This window comes from Parus major, chromosome 2 (assembly GCF_001522545.3).
Source record: "Parus major isolate Abel chromosome 2, Parus_major1.1, whole genome shotgun sequence".
NCBI classification, from domain to species: domain Eukaryota; kingdom Metazoa; phylum Chordata; class Aves; order Passeriformes; family Paridae; genus Parus; species Parus major.
Genome location: NC_031769.1, coordinates 139,487,680 through 139,505,091, shown reverse-complemented (window position 1 = coordinate 139,505,091; position 17,412 = coordinate 139,487,680). Strand labels below are relative to the sequence as shown.

At 39.6% G+C, this 17,412-nt stretch overlaps 1 protein-coding gene across 1 annotated transcript in view; it reads right to left on the bottom strand.

Moving 5' to 3' along the window:
* FER1L6 (fer-1 like family member 6) overlaps positions 1 to 17,412 on the bottom strand; it is a 61,259-nt gene that overhangs the window by 19,347 nt on the left and 24,500 nt on the right. The window contains exons 16-29 of the mRNA XM_033519478.1: positions 16,692 to 16,782; positions 15,773 to 15,892; positions 14,587 to 14,739; positions 13,083 to 13,269; positions 12,409 to 12,533; positions 10,293 to 10,427; positions 9,584 to 9,733; positions 6,098 to 6,208; positions 5,329 to 5,490; positions 4,042 to 4,225; positions 3,670 to 3,854; positions 2,984 to 3,106; positions 2,813 to 2,852; positions 962 to 1,077 (exon numbers count right to left, since the gene is read on the bottom strand). Of these exons, the coding sequence (XP_033375369.1) occupies positions 962 to 1,077; positions 2,813 to 2,852; positions 2,984 to 3,106; positions 3,670 to 3,854; positions 4,042 to 4,225; positions 5,329 to 5,490; positions 6,098 to 6,208; positions 9,584 to 9,733; positions 10,293 to 10,427; positions 12,409 to 12,533; positions 13,083 to 13,269; positions 14,587 to 14,739; positions 15,773 to 15,892; positions 16,692 to 16,782 (1,882 nt within the window). The remainder of the gene's footprint in view (positions 1 to 961; positions 1,078 to 2,812; positions 2,853 to 2,983; positions 3,107 to 3,669; positions 3,855 to 4,041; positions 4,226 to 5,328; positions 5,491 to 6,097; positions 6,209 to 9,583; positions 9,734 to 10,292; positions 10,428 to 12,408; positions 12,534 to 13,082; positions 13,270 to 14,586; positions 14,740 to 15,772; positions 15,893 to 16,691; positions 16,783 to 17,412) is intronic.

The following is a 17,412-nucleotide window of genomic DNA, read 5'->3' as shown; positions in this document are numbered from 1 at the left end:
ATTCCCCATTTAAAACAGGACCAGTTCTGTCCTCAAAGAAAGTCTTTCCCCAAGTATTGAAATAACACATTAATGCAGCAAGTGAAAGTGAATCTGAAGGGGCCAAAATGAACATTTGAAAGCACTGGTGTGAGTGAAAAATTGTAGATGTGCTGCTCTTTGCTTCTGTTTCCTTGTTGCATTGTGCCTTTGTTGAACTGACCCGTTCTACTGTGTTAATGTCTCAAAACTTGAAAGCAAAGCAGACAATAATAAAATGCTTTGGGGACAGAGCTTTAGGATAGCTCAAAAGACCAAATAATTTTTCAAAGAACACATTTTTTCAGTACTCTCCCGCAGTAATTTATCAAGCATGAAGTAGAAGGGCCTATATTACTGCCACCTCTTAAAAAATGGAAACAGCAGTTTCAAGTTCCCATTTATTCAGCTACAATCTAATCCAAACTGTCTTAATCTTTTCAAACCTCTCATCTCTCTAGACATTTTGCACAACCCATACAGTTTTCTTTGAATTCCTTCTATCATTACCCAACCAAATCTAATGAGAGCTGAGTATTATTTCCCATTGGGGAGGATGCACTAGCCATCACAGCAATGCTTTCCATCTCTTTTTTAAGGCATTCTTAATAGGCTGCAATATTTCTAGCATGAATTTTGGGATTTCCAACTACAGTATTTTACATGCAAACAACAAAACTGAATTTCACTGAAATCTCTCTGGGTTTGTCTACACCAACAAATTCTATGTCTAAGACCAAGTGGGCCACATCCTCCCTATGAGACCCTGGTTTCCTCTGTGTCCCATGTGCTGAAGGGCATTATCACTATAATTTAGTGTGTTTTATTAATTTTAAAGTGTCTGAACTATATGTAAGGAGGGCTTACCAAACTCAGCTGCTGATGTTCAAACTTTGGAGAGATAGTGAACAACAGCCTTACCTCAGCCTTGCTTTTCTCTTACCTGCAATGTTGCTAGGTTTGGAGTTTCCTTCTGTGTCCTTTTCAATGTCTTATCCTTCTTCTTTTTGTCTGGCTCATCCTCTATGATCAATGCTATGTGGTCAGAAGTCTGCTTATCTGCAAAAATTTAATGACATCATGTATGTTTTAGAAAGCAAAGCACATAAAATGCTTCAGGACAGCAAAAATTTTTCAGAGTCCACCTTGCTCTTTCTCTATTTATTCCTCTACTGCTGGATATAGGGATCCTCTCTTTTACCACTGGTTCTCCCAGGCAGAGGTGGCAAATTATGTTCTTTGTGGCTACCAGTCTTCATCATGAGCTTGTTGGACCAAGTGTGATGATGTCCTGTGTGACCCCCTCCCTGGTGGCCACCTCCTAGACCACCCTTTTCCTCCCTCTCTGACTCCTCCCCAAGGCAAATAAACAGATATTAACAGTTTTCACATAAAATTTAAGGTTTATTTAAGATTGAAAGCTGTTGTTTAGGCTGACAATTACTTCAGATATCAGGATGACCCAAGTCCTTCTCTGCTTAAAGATATTACAAAATAGGGTGTATCTCACCTGGTGAAAGCTACAAGTGTGAGAAATGGGAAGGGGTACATCAGACTAAAGCCAGATTCCAAACACTGAGAGGGGATTTCCCAGCAAAAAGAGGGTGAGCTCTCAAAAGTTACACTGAGATGGTTCAGTTCTTTGACTGAAATCTGGCTTTTCAGTTCATTTTACTTTCATTTTTTGAGTAATTCCTGTGTGTTTAACAGTACTAAATATCTAGAGATACGTATTTCATGTCAGAGATGTCTTGTATGTATAATTCTTATCATCACAGGTGAAAAATTGTAACAAAAATGATCAGAAGAGAATTTACAAGGTCTGAAATCATCAAAACCAATATGCCAAAACTGCCTGAATAGCCTGTGGGTGGATGTCACAACTGTAAATGAACATCACATTTCTGTAGAACATTTTCTATGTAAATATTTCCTCCACTTGGACAAGTGAGCTTCACTCAGAAACTGATCTCCTCCTCATCTCTCAGCAGCCCTGATGATCACTGAAGCACCATTATCTGCTATTCCCAAGATGATGTCATGTGATATTTAGGTCATGTCTTCCATTCAGAGCAACCTCAACACCCCTTTAAATCACCTCATTCCCTGGGGGAGTGTGGTCAGCTCTGCCATGAAAAGGTAACTAATTTCATTCTGAATAGCAGCTCTGTGTAAACAGTAAATATTTCTTTTTTTTCTTAGCATTCTCAAGCAGTCATATTTGTCCAAAAATAAAATTTTCCAGAGTTCAGTTTGATTGTGGTAGGACCTGTTGAGCCATGGAATATATGTGTATGGAGACATACATACTTATGCACACAGAGCCTGTTTCTGGCCAATTATTTTAGGTTCTTGGGGAGAAAAAAAATTCCTAGAATCTGAGCTAGATAAAACTTTCCAGCTATGGAAATAACACACAAGACTAGAGGTGTCCTAGCAGAAGCTGTTCCTGCATTGCTGATTCTGAACTGGTTCAAAATTGAGACGACTTTTTTTTCCAGAGCCTGTTACAAATGCAGCCTAAGATCAGGACAATGTATATCTTGTATCCTTCAGGACTTTGGCTTTGCTAATATTTGTGCATGATATTTGAATGACAGGAAACTCATGTTAACTCAACACTGGCTGTGAAGTTTTAACCTATCCATCATCTGATCAGCTGTAGAGGAAAGAGCTCAGTACATCAGCAGTACTCTGTTACCAGACATTAATTGTTGCTAGTAAAACAGTAGAGAAGCAAAACTAGAGAAAGTATTAGTGCAAAATAATAGAAAAATGCAAATAATTTACTTACTGTCTTCAGGTTTTCCTTCACTGGAAAAAATTCCTTTTGCCTTTCAAAAGAAAAACACAATGGACAAACTAATCATTATGAGTGTAATAGCAAAAAGGAATCGTTCAGCAGTAAATCTACTTTTACAACATTGCTTATCCATGAGAGTTTTGGGCATGCTGTGTGACTCACCTTTTGCATTTTGAGCACAGAAGCATAGTATTTTGACCACCAGTCGATAACATTTTCAGCTGATTCATCTGCAATGGTTCTTTTTCTCCTCTTTGTTGACCGTCGGATGGATTTTTTCATGTCCTACCAAATGATGACAAAAGCACTAGAACTGATTAAAACTAATCACCTGACTCCTGACATTAAGCATGGACAGCTGTATACATGGAAAATTTCAGCCTCCAAGAGTTAAATAAAATGCAATATGAATTCCTGTCTCTGTCTTTTATTCCAAGACACTTCATTGTGATCATCATATTATTAAAGCTGTCTCTGTATTTTCTACTGACTATGCCATGACTTTAAACTTTAGAGACATTGCCACAGGAGCAACCCATACAATAGGCAAATCTACACAGATAATAAATAATGATGTTTCAAAGGATGCAAAAATTCAGATACAAATTGGCTTCTCCCACATGAGTCTGCAAGTATTTTAAGAATCTGTTAATGGAAGTAATGAAATTCTGTGGGGTCAAAGCTGTATTGTTAACTAGTTCTCTTAAGGGCCAGCAAGACAGTGTGGGTGTCAACATCAACACCCAAAATGTCTAAACCTGGGGTCAACAGATTCCCACTTTATCAGGAAGGGCTGAAGTCTTCAAGACTGCAGGAGAAAGTTAGCTGGTAGCTTCTGCTGTACCCACCTTTTGTTTCTTCTCTTTCCTTGTCTCAGAGGCACACTGCTCTGGTTCAGTGGCAGGAAGTGCTGTGAGGGCTGGGTCTGGGTCTGCCACTGTCCATTTACCCTGCTCCACCTCAGCATAGATGTCATCAGCTAAAAATGGTTCTTCTTGGGATAGCACAGCAGGCTGGGATGACTCAGGTAAAGCTGAGATTGAAACTTTGCAAGTTAGGTAACATTTTGCCAGGAGTACTGTCATAGCATTTGATGATCATCAAATAATCACGTGATTAAGGGTTTGATCCTATGCTCAACACAATAAAGCACACTTCTAAGTGTAAACCTCTAAGAAGGTCCTTTGGCTTTTTATTTGGGGTCAGAATTGAACACTTGCCTTTCTCAGTTTCTGCAATGTCTACTCTGTTAGGTGCAGCTTGAGGACCTAATGGGGTTTTGCATAGGAATTGCTTCAGGCAATTGATGGTATGTGTTCCAACAAGAGTACTTCTCCCAAATGCTCTCCAGTCGACCACACAGATGCTTAGTGGTGGATGCAAAAGTTCATTTTCAGGCAGCTCCTAGTGCAGGAGACAAACAGCAGCATGAGCGAATGGCTAGAGAACATAGAACACGTACAGAATATTTATTGTGCACAGCAGTAAGGCTTCTACTCTTCCCTCCCTCCTTCCCTTCTCCTCCTTAGCTATGAACATATTCATAATGCAAAATGCATTCAGCATAGGCAATATGATTTTGGTTTTCTGCAAAATCTAGAGAAAGCTTTGTTCTTTAAAATACAGAGTAGGCTGTACAGACTGTGCTGCTGAGATGAATCCCATGCTCTCATATTGAAGCATCTCAGAATAAACTGGAAGAATCAGGAGCATTCAGAAGGATGGAATGCAACACTGGAAGTTGTGAACATTAATTCCAGTGCTGCTGTGCTGAAGGCTATTAACCTTATCTGCCTCAGTTTTCCCAAAAACGAGATGTGGACCCTGGGTGATATAGGATGAACTACAAGAGAAAAACAGCTCTTAGGACAATACAATAAGAGCTAAAAATACTGTAGAATCTGTACTTCAGTATCCATGTTATTGTTTTGATATACTTTTCTCAAGAGCAAATGGAACAGACTGTTTTATTCTGATGGTGACTGATTTGGAAAGTGCCAGCTCTCATAACCCAACCAACAGGAGGTACATTGCTTTGCAGTTCATAAAAGCAGGTGTGAAAATGTGAGAAGGTCCTGAGCTCATAAACCAGAATTATCAATCCCCTTAATAGCTCAGTAACACACTGGAAAAGGAAAGTTGCAAGGATGGAAAGAAAACAAAGGAAACAACACTACCCAGCAAAATTGGAAAGGAGGAGGAAAAATAGTAAATATATTTCTGTTAGCTGCCCACAAGTTCCGACCTATCAGTAAAAATCTGATTGCAACGTATATTCTTATCTACTTGGGACTTAACATGAAGAACATCATCTTCTTTTATCATATGGTTGTAGCAAAAATCTCTTAAAGCATTTTCAAATCAGTAGCTTTTGCACAAGAACTGACATCCCTTAGTATCTAACCAAGACACAGAAGAAATTATTTGACAAGAAAGGAAGGATAATGGTAATTAACACCTTGTCTGACCAGAGAACAGACAGGCAAGGGGCAGCATGCTGTACACACCACTTCAAACCAATCTGCAAGGCCAGTGAAATTGGGATTTTTCTTGTAGCTCTGTATGACAGAGGATTTGACTCCTTTCCCTGCACACTCGATGAGAACCTGTGGCCGATCTACCGAGAGGAGCTGGACTTTCTTCAGCTCTCGAACACCCCAGAACAGGACCTGTGGTGTGCAGAGAAAAACACAGTTAGCCTGCAGAAACCCTGGCTTGGCATGGGGAAATGGGCTAATAAGCAGGTGGTGTGAAGGATGCAGAATGAGTGGCAGTGAACAGTGAGGCTGGGCAGCATCAGGCATTGCAGTGATAAGAAAATCTGCCACTTTTCCCAGCTTTTTAATATAAGGCTACTTTGGACACAAATCTTACAAAAGAGAAGATGGGGAAGGTGTAGACATTTGTACATATGCAGAAGGCATTGTTTGGCTTTGTTTTCCCCTGAAGTTAAGGACCCAGAAAAAGCCTGTGAGATGGCTGAGGCCAAACTTCAGCTCCAGTGATGCCATTTGCAAGGAGAAGCTCTCCATCTGTCTTGGCTGTGTGGATCCACCAGCCATGCTCTGCCACAAGAGAAGTCCTTTCCCAAAAGGTCAGGATTGATACACAGCCCCACTGTTCCCCTCAGTGAAAGCACAGCCTTGCATGCCCTTATATGCTATTTTCATGTGAATTCTATTGATCAAGATTGTAAAATCATCAGTTACTGTTACAGCTCAACAAAAGAATAAAAGATGATGAGATTAGGAAATAGAAATAGTCAAAGTATCTCACCTCCACTCTGTATTTGCTTAAAACAGGCCGTATGTTAGCTGGGACTGGGTAAATCTGGCCAATATCTGGTGGATCCAGTGGGGGAAGTCTGTCTGGATCTGACTCAGGAATCTGAAAAATGAAGCAGTTTTCAAAAATGAAGCCTGAAAAACTCAGGCTGGTTTTTGGAAGAATAAAACCAGTAACGGAAGTATCTGTTGATAATGACACATAGAACACACCAATTTAATCAATTTTATAAGACAAGTTACAGAGCAGAACAGTTGTACTGTGAAAGGGATGTGACTCGAAATGCTGTCTCTCATGTTGTGATGCTAAAATATATGGCAGAAAAAGCATCCAATATATTTGGCTTATATGCCTTTCTGAAAAAAAGGCTTCTTTTACCTAATAGGACACAGTTTGCCCTAAAGACATGCATGTACTGAAGCATGGTAATTCTATTTACTAAAAATGGAAAGCATGGTAATTCTATTTAACAAAAATCTTGAGCAAAACTGCTTAGAAGTCTTCCACAGGAAGATTTTAGATGTGATTCTAGTTAAAAAGAGCTGGTCAACAGACTGCACATCAGCAAAAATTTGCTGGAGAGACATAATATTCTCCAGCTGCTATGGAATAGTGTTCCTGCATTATTGCATTATTGCATGCTCTCACCGTTTGAGAACCTCCAAACCTCCTCTCTAAAACCAGGGCTGAGTCTTCTCTGTGCAGCTACTAAATTCTTGTGGCAGGCAGCACTTCTGTTCTTTGTGTGTGACTGCACATGACCCTGCCCCACGTTCAGGAGCATATTTGGGTGTACATGACTGTTCCAGCTGGGTAGGAGGAGAGCAGACTCCACAGCAGCTCTGAGGCATGACCATCTCTGCCTCTTGCTGTCCTTCAGGCTTTGCTGCCTGCTTGGTGCACCTCTGTGACAAAACTCATTGTCTCTAAATGACTTCCTAATTTTTAACTGTGTATTTATAACCTTCTCATTCCACAACAGGACAGATGTGCAGTTTAGCCTGATTTAGAAAATTCCTACATAAAACAGCGTAAGTCAGCACGTGGTGATGAGTCCTGACAGAAGCTCAGGGAGTGGCAGCATGGAACAACCTACAGGCAGAGCTCTTCTCAGCTTTCACTTGAAGCATGGCACCTAAGGAGTATTGTGTATGCAGCTTCTGGGAAAAGAATCACAACTTCTGGAGTGCAGCAGTGTTCCTAAGCTAACTTGTCACTACTGAGAGGTGAAGCAGGTGAGATACAGCTCTCAAAGTCTCTGTGAAGTTGAAGTATTCTGCTTCATTTAACCAGGCTATATGTCTATGTACAGTTGTGTGGGAATCTAATTACTAAAAGGAAGAAAGGATGTGTTCCTTAGTACCTTGTAGGTGGAGGAAGAGATGGGTGGAAAACATAAGATCTAGAAAAACACCTGCAGCAGAGGTGAGTATACAGGAAATTACCAGCAATCATTCACATGCACATGTGATCTACATTTTATCAGTAAAAATCCAAAGTAATTAATATAATAACTGCAGAGAACAGGAGGTGAAAAACAATACAGCACTCAAATGAGAGTAGAGCAAAATGCCTGGATAAAGGTTTACAAAGGAATTTTGCTTTTTTAATTAAAAAAAACCAAACAATAAACCCTGAATTCATTCTGAACAAACACAAGACTCTCAGTATCCATTAGTCTTTATTTTTTTAGTGTACTCTTTCTCTGAATGCCAGAATGCTTCATTGTAAGATTTTATCCCTCCAGCAAGCATTCATTTAGAAAGGAGAAAGGAGCATTCACTTTGTACACAACACTCTTCAGCTGAACCAAACAGTACCTGCTGATCAGTGTTATCTAGAATTCTATGTCATAGGAAAAGTTATGGGTTCAGAATGAGAATAAATCAGTGATGAGAGAGGTTTTTTTTCATTCCTCACACAGAGCACCATCAGGAATCCCCTGATACTGGAAAAAGCCAGCAGCACTTCAGCTTATGGAGTGCTTTGAGGCCTGTCAGTTTCATTTCATGAAAGGAAATGAAATCTTGAAATCAGAGAACAAAGCGTAACAAACCCTCTGGAATGGAGACAGGATAAAATAAAATTCAATGTAAAAGAAAAAGGAAATTTGGAAAAGGAGTGAATACAACAAAATGGATTGGGATGAAATGAGGTGCACTGAAAAGAACAAAAAGTGGCCATAATCATACTGACATCTTGAAATGAGGGAACAAAGTGAAACTAAGAGAGAGGAGAAGAAAATGATGAAATGAAGTGCTTGGGGAAAAAATAAATATAAATAATTCTGAAACAAAGTGAAAATATTAAAACGGAATGGGATGACACGAAGTGTTGGGAAATGGACCAAAACTTGCCAAATGGGTAATTGCAAGGTTTCATTTCCTTTCCTGAAATGAAGTTGTCAAATTTCTACATAATTCTTAGGAGTATATTTGAATATATCCCCTAAATAGTGTTGCTTCTCTATCCCAAAAGATAATAAACCAAAATATAATATATAACTCTTTTGCTTACCAAAAAGTGAAATCATAGAAAGGTTCACTAACACCTCTATAATTCTTTAGATTTAAACCATTGACAATCTGGGACTAAGATTTGGCCCAGACACACTCAGGCTCCTCTCTCAGAAGGAGTTTAGAAAGCAAAAAGATCCTTTCTGCACCTCATGACACAATAGGACAGCTTCTCTAATGAACTTTGTCTGAAGCTCTCACTCTCTCCTGTGACACAACCATGAGAAAATATTCCACGTTGTTTTATTTCAGGTTTTCACCAAAAACATAAATAGCTATCGTAATTAAAAGCCTTTTTAGCTGTAAAACATATTATGAAATTCCACATTTTTCCCATTTCAGATTTCAGAACAAACAGTTGTAGGTTTTCAGCAGATGGAAGTTACCTTTAACTGGTGGCTCTGCAAATTCCAGTGAAATTGCCTGAAATCCCAACATGATCAACCCCAGTCCTGCATCTACCAGAACTGAATTTTCCTTTTGTCCTGCAGCTGGAAACCATGTAATGTTTCTTTTAATGTAGTAGGGGTATCTAAAAACTCAGCCTCCCTAATCCACTCCTTATTATTCACCATTTCATTTTCCTAAGAGTGAAAGCAGTATTGGGAGCTTCAAGGCTGGTAGTCAGGGCCGTGTGCTACTCAAGCAGCAGGTCATTGCAATGGCAGTGGGATTTTCAGAGTTTCTCAGGCCAGAGCACAGTTTAGGGCAGGGTCAGTGACAGGCAAAGGAGGCTTACAGCATGTGAAGGGCTGGCAGTGGTGTGTTTGTGTGTGGGCAGTGGCCCCTGACAAGGTGGAAGGGGTGACAGGAATGGAATGGGAGCTATGAGGCCCAATGGCTTCAGCTGCTGTTTCCAGCTGCTGCCTACTAATTCAATATGGTCATGGACCCTGATGCCATGGCAGCTTTTGTGTGCCCCAGGGTGTAAAAGTGAAATTGTTGGGAAAGTCAAATTTACCTCCAGAAGCTCAAATGCAGCAAGAAGGTCTCCTCCTGAAAGACTTCCACAGTGCACTGGGTGGTAACAAAGTTTTGGTGGTTCATAGTTTTGATGAGCAAGTCTCACCACAGGGGCAGCCACTGTAGATCCAATATATTCTGCCTTACCCTAAAGAAAGGAGAGTACAGGGGTCAAATGCATTTGAGTTTCACAATGGTTATAGGAGCCAAGATGATGCAGAGCTTTGTATTTATGAGGAAAAAACCTTCAGAAGGAAAGGCCAAGGTATGAGGGCAGTGACGTGTTAGGCAGCTATGAAGAGGAAGAGCTATGAAGAGTATGAAGATACTCTTCAGAGTATCCAAAATTTCTGAGGTCTATATTTAGTCAGTGAAACTATCAGAGTCTGAATGGTCTTGACCAAGACCTAATTACAATATTTACAGCAGTGTTCAAGGCACCTGGGGCAAGATGTTTGTGATTTCTTTAGAAGTAAGATTCACTTACTTATTTCTTTCACTTGGGGAAAATACAAGGCCACATCTTTGCAAGGCCATCTAGTGAATCTCAGGGCTGTTCTGAGATGTTAAACTGCAAACCACAGTAACACTGAGCTCTGTTCAGCAAGGTGATCCATTTAAAGCCTATTCAGTGACTAAGCTTTGCTTTCATGCTTGCAATAGGATGTAAGAGGCCAGGTTTTTAGTGAGAAGCATTTTGAGTTTACCACTGCGTCATCATCATACAGCTCGATGACAATCTCCGGTGGGAACTGGGCAATCTCCTCTTTGTCACCATGAAGCACAATGCTGTTGAAAAGCAGTGTCTGGTTCCAGGTAGGGGATAATGTCTGAGAAATGATCTAATGGAAGAGAGGAAATTTTTAATGAGCTGTTTGGTTGAGCGTCCTTCAGCAGGACATGCTCATCTGTTGGTTGAGCGTCCTTCAGCAGGACATGCTCATCTGCTGGTGACCCCCTTTTCCACACCCTGAGCAATGCCATGTCTGAGACACCACATTTTTCAGCAGCTCCTCCCAGCCAGAAGAATATGAATCTTTTGCTTTGAGGGTGGTACCTCCAATTTCTCCGTTTCCCTGTTTGTCTCACAAATCCCTATCAAGCATATCATGGCAACCAGTCTGTGTAGACAAACTCCAGTATTAAAGTTAGAGGAAAGCTGTTGATTTAGGAAAGCAGGCACATCCCAAGTGCTATTAAAATAAAACTTTTGCCCTAACTGTGACCAGTTTTCATTTCCCCAGAACACATTTTTTTAATCTTATTTTTAGTTCTATGTAATGACACTTAACACTTTATGAAAAAAAAGAAGATATTTTCATGAATCTCTCATTAGAAATCAAAAGTTTTTAATTAGTTGTAATTTGAATTAGGCGGATGCTTATAGCATTTCATCATAGAGAACGTTTTAACTGTCTAGACAGAAAATATATTTAACAAAGATAACAGTTAAACAGGAAAAATGTGCCAACTGCAAAATTACTCATAACCTGCTATCATTCTTTTGCATGGAAATAAGGTTCTTTACTACCATTTATTGGCACTTGGCTGACAGTCTTAAGAAAATATGCAAGTTACCAGCAGCAGTATTTTGTTCAGGCAGTGAATAAACTCAACACTTCTGTGCCTATAAACACCTATTTTTCCTGGGCGAAATTCTACTTTCCAGAATCTGGTGCACCTAGACACTAATTTAATTGGATTCATTCACCACCTTCTATTAGAAGTTAAAGTCACATTACAGGAAAAAATCAATTAATATCCTTGAGGCAAAAGTAGCAAAAGCAGGCATTTACAATTTAGAGAAAAGTTTTAATTTTTGTCCGCTTTGGCACATGCAACAGAACTTGCCTTGTAACAGAATAAAACGTCAAAGGAATTTTAGAATTAATTAAATTAAACCAGTCTTCTGTGAAGTTTTAGGAGGAGGGGCTGGATGGGAGGGTTAAATATTTTTTCTGAAGCAAGACTGTATTTGTTGTGAACCACATTTGGCACAGCAAATTCTGTTTGTGGAATGATTGTCAGGATTCCTGCCCAATTTTAACTCCAGGGTAGTTGTAAAGGGCTCAGGTCCCTTGAAAGTCAATCTCCATGTTCTGTGAGGGACTTTCTTCCTTTTCACTTATCCAGACTGTACTTCAACTCTTCTTGCTGAAACTCAGTTGAAGTTTCCACTTCTCTCTAGAGGCTTCACAGGAGCCCATTTGATCCCTGGAGTTTCCTGAGGGAGATGGGAGACCATTCCCTATTGGGCATATTTTAGCAGCCTTTAAGTCTCCCACCTCTGCTTTCAGCTCATTTCCATTTTAGCGCTCTAAAACCACCAGTGTGCTTTGCCATATCCCAAAGGGCCGTGCTGGCTCACATGGCCACAGAAGCCATAGAAAGGTCTCCAATTTGCTCAGTGACTGAATGCATAGGTTAGGGGAAAAGAGAACCACGAGGGTTCATCTTCATACCCACATTTATATCTAGCAATGACAACAGTCCAAATATAAAACACTTAAAGAAGAAATGTACTTTTGCTAGTGTCCCAATAGTCCCAAATAATCTCATATCTGAGCTAAAATAAACTAGGACTGCTGCATCTCTTATCAGAGTAGCGGGTAACATGTAAGCTTGTTTGCAGTGGACTCTCAGGATCTGCTCCTTAACATCTAACATCTAACTTTTCCTGCTAGGTACCTCCTTGCAAAACCAAGCTTTTCCCTTTTCATAGCTTAATTGTTAAAAAAAACCAAAAAAATAAATCCAGAAAAAAAGGAGTTTTCAAGTTTTCACTGACAAAAAGAGGCTTTACCTTTAAAAAAAGGAACTTACCTTTGTGGTCTGGCAGCGTGATGTGAAAGTAACTTTTGCAAAGGGATCAGAAAGCCCAGTGCTGTCAGCGGCAATGAGCCCCCTCGCCTGATACATGTGGGCTCTCAGCTGGAAGAGGTGTGGGGCTACATCATGGCAGAGAAAATAGCAACATCAGCTCCATGGAAACAGGGCAGCACACGGGTAGGAGGGGAAGATTCATCAGCTGCTCTCCAACCAGGATCTGACAAGGGGAACTGTTGCTAGTGCTGTCCCACTAAAGAAACATCTGAGACACTCAGAAGTTGTGCAAGGCATCTGAATTCACCTAAAATCAATCATGTAGGTCTCTACTTCAAGGCTATTAAGTGCCCGTTTTATCTCCCATCACTCTTTTATCTACTACATGTTCTATGCATCATCAGGAGAACTGAGGGATGCTTCCCCCAAAAGGAGGCAGATCCATGGGACTGGGAATAGAAAATGAACACGAAAAAGTTTTTCTTTCCCTTACATTTACAAAGAGTCAGCGGCAAAACTGATGACTTGGCAAAGAAGCCAGCCCTTTCTGATGAGAAGAAACAAAGCCATTATGATCTTAGAACAGTTACTTTATATAGGGGTTGAGCCACATTCTGAACTAGAGATTTTGGGGCCATTTCTCTTAATTGTTAATAGAGAAGAGAGTGCCTTACTTTTATACAGCAGGCAAGCAGGTGAGGGTAGCACACTGTGCCCTGAGTTGCTGTTAGATGGTAATTCAATCTCATATCCTACAGGCAAATTCTCCATGGCACTGTGGGCATAGCTGATAGGTCCAAGCCATAGGTAGATGTCCACCTTTGCCTGCACAGTCCAGCCAAGAGGGCGCTTGCCTGGGAGCTGAAAAAAAACCCCAACATCACCAACAAGCTCAAGAGACATGTCTGGGCTCTGAGTCTTACCAAGCCAGAGTAAAATAAAGGAGCATTCTCTCAGCTGGTATACTGATAGATGACATTTCTCCTTAGTGAGTTGCCCTGAAACTCATTTAGCACAAGAAATTTCTGTGACTCTTTGGGAAGGAATTAGCTGTTTGCTCAACTAACAATCTATATAAACTGCATACTGCCTGATATACAGATATTTGTGCAGGCTATCTTATAGCTGCATAAGTGCTATCTTATGCCCTACTTTGCCCAGACTTCAACCCACTTTCCATTTCATGCAGTTTTCCTGGTCTCCAGTAGTTAGGTCACATGTATTACTAAAAATATTACTTCATTGGCAGTTCAGAAAAAATTTCCACTATAAAATGTTACTAGTCTTGACCTATTACTTCTTTTTCTTCCACCCACTTCATCTAGATCTGCAAAGTTCAGAGTTTAATATTGTCTGTTCCTAAGATAAGTCTTGATACTGAGGGGGCTGGATAGTTAATTGTGGAATACTTTATTTCATGCAGGGAAACAGTACTTTGCTTAACAAGTACCTATGGCAAGTATCTCAGGATCTTAGATGTTTTTATCTGCTCTTTAGCTGTGCTTTATGGGAGTATTCCCAGAAATCCAAGGTGAAAAACCACTGAAAAGTCATATGAAATGACTGTTGTCTGGAATATATGGGTTTTTCCTGATGGTCACAGTAATAATTACATTGCACAATTTCCCACTGTAGGTACTACTGGTCACACTGCCTTTGTAGAAGTATATCCACTAGGGCTTTCCTGCAATATGAATAATCCTGTAACAGTATTTTGGACATATGCTGTGCAAATTTAAGCATGTTTTAAATAGGAAGTATAAATAATTCCTGTATTACCCCTGAATACCTAGGTTTCCTTGCTGAGTTGCTGAGTGATGATCTCTCACCATTCTCCTCCCAGACCTTCATGTGCTGCGTTCTGATGTTTTTGCCAGCAAAGAGGCTGTACCTTTTCTATTTGTTTATGTATACAGCCATTGATAAACAATGTTCTATACTTGCCAGAACAAGCAGTGAGGGAATAAATTACTCATACATCAAAACTCTGCCAATGATAGAGTGCTTAAAGAATGACAAGTCTAAATGTAAGAAGAAAATATTAATAAATGGTGGATACGAATCTGTACGTATTTTTACATTACAAAGATTAATCTGTAAAATACTATCCCTGGAAGAAATCTGAATACCAAATGCTCCCTAGGTATTACCTGTGTTTGCAGTGTGCCACAGACTTACTTTCAGGAAATGAGTTTTAATCTTCCCACAGTCCTTGCCTCTCTGCTCTTTTGCTGGGGAGTAGAGTATGTTTTTTGCTGGAACTCTTGCATATGCAACTCTTTTGTTGTTGCTGATCATCCAGATGAACACATCAGGCACTGTATTCTGTGGCTGTTAAATTAGGCATATATTGAAGTAAAACTGAGTTCCTTCTATGAGCCACCACTCTCATATTTTTACTGAAACACTCTTACTAGGAGCTGATGCCCTCACGGCTCCTGATGTGCCCCTGAGCTAAACAAGGCTGTCACTTCATGCTTTGCAGTCCACACCTCAATTTCTAATTACAGCTGAAGGTAAAGAGCTTTGTAGAGTGATTGAGGAGCACCTACTTCATAAGTAATTTTAGGAGAAACTAAAGGATCTGGGTATGGCTCTGTCCCAGGGAATAACTTAACCACAGACCACATAAGTTACTACCATGGAAATACCATCAATTTCATCTATACCAGCAAATCAAAAAGGACCAGGACCAGCTCAAACACTGGAATATGATCATCTTTTCTTCTTGTGATGATGCTCAGTGAGACTGCCTTGCCCTGTTCCAGATAATGTTTCTCCAAGCCAAGCTTCAGTGTGGTTAGAAAAAAGACCAGCCCAGGGGCTGTTCCCTGAAGAAACTGTTAGCAAGGTCAGTCTGTTTTAGGAAGAAAGAGAATTTGTGTGTAGGATGCAAACCATGCCACTGTGCCACTTGCTCTCTGAGCCAGGCAATAGCCATGGGTTGCTAGCACAGGCAGCTCTCAGAGGCACAGCTTTCCAGTGGCTGGATTTTGGCCCAACCAAATATATCAATTATTCTCAGGCTGAATAATATAGGCACCCCAAGGTCATACCAGTCCAAATCCATACAGGTGTCCATACAGGTGGAGGCATGAGTTCATATGAGAAAGTTGGCTTCTCCAAGCCACCAGGTATGGAAAAAATATATCTGTGGTACATCCTCTCCATACCACACCGCCCAACCTGTTTTTTTCTTACCCTGGTTTGATAACAGCTCCATTTAATGCAAAATAGAATAAGGTCCAGATAGCTAAAGGAGAACTCTTTGGATAACCAAGCCAGAAGTTATTCTTCACATGGGATTATGAAAATCAAAGACAAGTCTTGGATTTTAAATTTTTCTGAATTCTGTGTGGATTACCTCATCAACTAAGAATCGAATTTTATCTATAAAACTCTGAGTTTCACGAATCATTTCATCCAGTGGCATCCTCTTTTTTTGCTGCTCAATGATTCCCTTGGCATCATTGGACATTGCTTCCTGTAGTGAGGAAAGACAATATATTATTTTCATCTGTTATCAAGTAGTTTGAACTGGAAGAGAAACAGTCTTTGATTCAAGTTAAAAAGAGAAGATGGGAGATACTTTGTTTAATGTTTCTTTGTCACAACAGAAACTGATTAACTCTTTGGAGCTGGACAACATAAAAATTGAATGTCCCCCCTTTTGTCTTTGTTTGTCTGTATACTGCATGTATGGAGGTCCCAAAAAACATGTGATTACCAACATGTGATTGTTGCCTTGTGATTGCCAAGGAACTACCAGTCCTTGATCTTGACAGAAGGAACAATCTTTTGTGGTACAAACAGTAAAAAAAGGTAATAAATATTCAGATGACTTCCACCCAGTTTGGTATCTTCTCACTGGTTCTCTGGAGGAGATTATTAGATCCAGGGATATCAAAGGCCAGACTTCACTAGTCTTGAAGTTCAGCACCACCATAGTCGTTAGACGCCTGGCAGCAGTGTAAATTTAGTGCTTTTCCACTGAATTCAGCATCATTCCATTTTAAGATGCATGGACAAGAAAAATAATCTCATTATTATAATGCTTTATTAGTATTTAAAAACATCTTCTGCTTCATTTTAGCATATCTGACAACCCTTTATTAAGCACAGTGAGATTTATTAAAATAAATGCTCACAAGTGCTATATTAATATGAATTACAAAGAATTCCCGTATGATGCAATCAAATAGGAAAAAAAATAGAAAAAAACCAAACAAGCAGTGTGCTTTCAGTAATCATCACTGCATCAATACTTAAAGAACAGCACATACCAGCTCTTGCTTGAACAGCATAACCCTCTTTTTGTCCAAAGCAGTGTAGTTCAACCCTTTGGGCTTCTTTTCAGCAATGACCATGAATGCCCTAGGACACAGGAATAACAGGGTTTTTAAATCTGTTATATTTTTAATGTGAGAACACTAATGTGCTAAAATATATTGGAATGTTCTGTGTCTGCTGCAGTACCTAACCAGAAGACAAAGACACTGAAAATTTCTAAAATATTATGTACCTATAAGATTCAAGGAATAGAGTCCAAAACCTCTGTACCTCACTTCACAGAAATGGGTTAATAATATCTAGAAATAAGGGGTTATATCTATTTTGAGACAAATCATGTCATTTGATACAGAGCCCACTGGATCTATACCAATATGTGGCATCCTTTGTTTTTACATTAATCTTCGGGTTTTTTTGTTTTGCTTACAGTGTATCTATTACACACTGTATTTAATCCTATGTATCACATATAAAACATCTTTTTGGAGTTCTGAGAGCCAAAGTAATATGGCAATGATTAGCAGTCATCTATTGTCAATACTGAATATGGAAAATAACAATAAATATTTTCTCTGTCTAAATTGAAACTGCAATTTGGGAAGGTCTTTGCTTTTACAGCAAAATAAATAAAATATATATCTCTGTAGGTTTACTATACTTTTTTTAAATTATCACCAGTTTCCTTGTCTAGTCTTGAATTTGTAGCCAATATTA